Source organism: Vigna unguiculata, chromosome 11 (genome assembly GCF_037176805.1).
Source record: "Vigna unguiculata cultivar grain cowpea cultivar isolate G323 ecotype 2 chromosome 11, ASM3717680v1, whole genome shotgun sequence".
Lineage (NCBI taxonomy): Eukaryota > Viridiplantae > Streptophyta > Magnoliopsida > Fabales > Fabaceae > Vigna > Vigna unguiculata.
Window position 1 is genome coordinate 39,444,131 of NC_140802.1, and position 3,421 is coordinate 39,447,551.

Here is a 3,421-nt window from a genome sequence, read left to right on the forward strand (position 1 = left end):
ATTTTAATGACAAAATTATTAATAAAGTTTTTCATTCTCAATTTTATCTAAAAAATTATGATCTTTATTTTATTTCACTTCTTAATTTCTGGTTTACAAATTATACTTATTTAATTTTTTTCTATTAAATCAAACATGAGTAAATTTGGTAATAATTATTATTTGCGATAATTTTATACTTGGTATCCTCATGCACCATGAATATTTTTTTTTCTCTCTTTATCTGTTTCTTCTTTGTATTACTTTTCATATTCACCATTTTTTTCACTCCAAAATCAAATGGAACATAAACTAAAATTTTCCAAAATATATAAAAGAAAAAAAGGAGAAAAAAACTGAATTTTTTTTCTTACACTATTCAATATCATATGTATCAAATAAACATGGGGCATGACGTCTTAAACTTTGAATAAGCTAATTATATAGAATAAAACCATACTTATATATGTCCATTATGATTACTGCTTACAAATTTATGGTAGATTTTTGTCAGATGCATGTTTGCATTCTGCTAAAATTAATTCTTATCAGGCCAATGACCCTTTAATCTGAAAGAAACATCAGCTGATAGATTAAATTGTTTACAGGATCAGTTACATTGTTCCTGCCACAAATTGGATTTTCCATTCTCTTAGTTCCAACTGAATCCATTCAAGTCCAGTTCTTTACAACTAGTTCTAGTGTTCTTATCTTCAGTGGCTAGGTCCAGTTTTGGTGCAGCAAAGTATGAAGGCAATCCATAATCTTGAGAAACTTTCTCAGCCACTGGTTTCACTGATTCTTTCCTAATGGTGCTTCCATTCTCAGTTTCTCCTTCAAGTCCAATGCTCATAGACAAGTTGCTTGGACTTCTTCTGCTCAATGGGGTAAGGAAGGTGTTCTTCACTGGATCACACCATTTGAGGTCAGTGCTTGGTAGGTTGTTCAGATTAGGACCCTCTATGACCTCCTTTCGTTCCATGAATGTGTGGACATTGAAAGGTCTTAAGCTCATTCCTCCGTTTTGTATCTCTTGCTCTTTCTGTGACACTTCACAGGATGTGAGGCAACTGTCCATAGAACAGTCATTTGGCTGGTTGGTTTGTGTTTGGTGAGGGCTAAATCCTTGTAACTCTTTCAGCTCTAAAAATGCTGAATTCAGACACTGAGAAGACACTTTTGACACTAAATCTGAAAGTTGAAGTTTTGCAGCTTCAAGTCCTACTACTCCCAGATTTTGTCTGCCAAGTGTTTCTTGAGCCTTCTCCAGCACAGCTTGAAGGTATTTTCCTTGAGCTTCTATCCGGAGCTGCAGAAGTCTTTGCACCTAGATTTGTTCAGATGGGTTTTTGTTAAAATTTATGAAGAAATAGTTGATAACACTCACTTACTTTAGATATTATGTGAAAATTAATCGAAACCCTTTTGATAATTTATCAAGTTTACAGGCTGAAAATACATGTATGGTAGTAATGGTATAAGTTGGTTTAACACACCTCAAGTTGCTCATTTAGTCTTCTTTGAACCTCTATTTGCATCTGCAGTGCCTCACTGATGTGTAAATCTCTGCCACAAGGTCACCGAGTGTTAGTTTAAAACCTTATTAGAATGTTCATATACCACAAGAAATCATGTGTGAAAACCGAGTGAAAGCTTCTTACTTGTTATTAGACTGAGGGGCAAGGTTTAAATTGTTCACATGAGTTCCATTGTTTTCTCTGAGTCTTTCATCCGTTGCTGCACCTGGGTTTATGGCTGAGAAACCAGACTATTGTTCAGAAACAAATCTTTGCGATTCATTATAGATTTAGACATGATAGAGAAGATCTTGTCTTACAGATTTTGTGTGTCACGTTATTACTTTGTCCATGCAGACTCTTGCTCAATCTGTACTTCTGGTGGGGAAAAGAAACGGATCAGTAATTGCACCATAGAAGTCACGGTCGGAAAGTAATTATGCTGGGTTCTTAGTTGTGTATACATCAACATATCTTTGCCTAAAAATTTATCAGATCTATATATATGGAATATAATTTAGCAGAAGTATATGTTATGTACGAAGCATGCTGACTAATATATGCTGGGGTCAACTCCTTTTCTTTTTGTTTGAGGAACAAAAGCAAGATTTTTCTATAGTTGAGAGCAACACTGAAAAACATTATGCAGAAAAGTAATGATTTTTACCTGAAGGTGGCTCTTCAGATGATACAAAGTAAGGCCTGAAATCCCCATGAGTTTCATTACCGTTTTGGGAGTTGCCTCTGCAGAATAAAATTTGCACTTGGAATCATTGAACTAATAAAAAAGAAGTAAAAAAGTTCTGTATATATATATATCCTCTTCAAGATTATGATGATGAACAAATATATGTTTTAAATACTCACTGTCAGCTCCTCCTAACTGCTGCACAGCTTCTATGAACCTGGCATGAAGATCAGGTGTCCATTTCAATCTAGGCTTAGCATCAGTCGAGAGAACAAGACCAGAATCACCAGATCCATTTCCAGTGTGAAGGAACATGTGTCTCTCAGAAGGGATTGGCATTCTGGAAGAAGAATGAATGTTCTTTCCTTGATGTTGCAGATGAGGAGAGTACATTCAACCTGCAAAAAGACACTTTATAAGCACCATGAGTTCACAACATATAGAAACAAACAACGTATATAATCATCTGATTGTGCCTTTACCTATCACTTTGCTACCTCTGAAAGGTGAAACTCGATAATGCTCTACTTGCAAGTAGTATAAGACTTGATAGTATTAATATATAAATATAAGTGAACCTCTCTCTCTCTCTATTTATGAGTCAACTTGTGGAGTTTTTGTAGCTTGTTTCTTCACTGCACATATCTGTTCAGTGCAAAGCCTCCTTAGAGAGGTAGTTATATATGAGAGCTGAGGTGAAGAAGTAACACATGGAATCTTTGGTAGAACCAATGGAAAACAGAACTCAATCCTTTATGCATGGTTACCTGACAAATAGACTCCTTCCTTTTCCTACTTTTTCTCTTCACTTGTGTTATATATGCTTGTGGACCCCTTTAGTTCCACTTTCTATTCTAAGGCAGTGCAAAACATTCCATTTGAGTTCCTTGTTTTAGTTTTGTTGTTGCACCCATTTGAGTCCATCTTAATTAGTGCAAACACACACACACACACACACTTTATATATTGTATAACTAGAATGGATAAGTGAAATTTAAAACTGATGAAAATACTGTTAAAGGTCTGAGATTTTATGGCTTTTTTACCTCAGTTTTATAGATATGTTTCCTGCTTACACACACAAACAGTTAAAAATTTGTCCAATATCTGTGTAAAAAGTATAAAATGTTGAAAAACTAATATGCAAATATCTAGTTCCTAACTGCATTAGATTCTGGCATTGATCCTTCAAATTTTAACCAAATGTGCATTCATATTCGCTGGTCTGGCAAAAGTG

The 3,421-nt window shown here is 34.7% G+C and overlaps 1 protein-coding gene across 1 annotated transcript; it reads right to left on the minus strand.

Moving 5' to 3' along the window:
* Positions 1-391: 391 nt before the first annotated feature.
* On the minus strand, positions 392-2,960 carry LOC114168697 (myb-related protein 2-like). Its single transcript, XM_028053605.2, has 7 exons — positions 2,667-2,960; positions 2,364-2,582; positions 2,164-2,240; positions 1,817-1,874; positions 1,641-1,734; positions 1,476-1,545; positions 392-1,306 (listed from the first exon to the last, which is right to left on the minus strand). Exons 2-7 carry the CDS (start codon positions 2,575-2,577, stop codon positions 632-634), a joined length of 1,188 nt encoding a protein of 395 aa, XP_027909406.2. The 5' UTR covers positions 2,578-2,582; positions 2,667-2,960; the 3' UTR covers positions 392-631.
* Between the last annotated feature and the right edge of the window lie 461 nt (positions 2,961-3,421).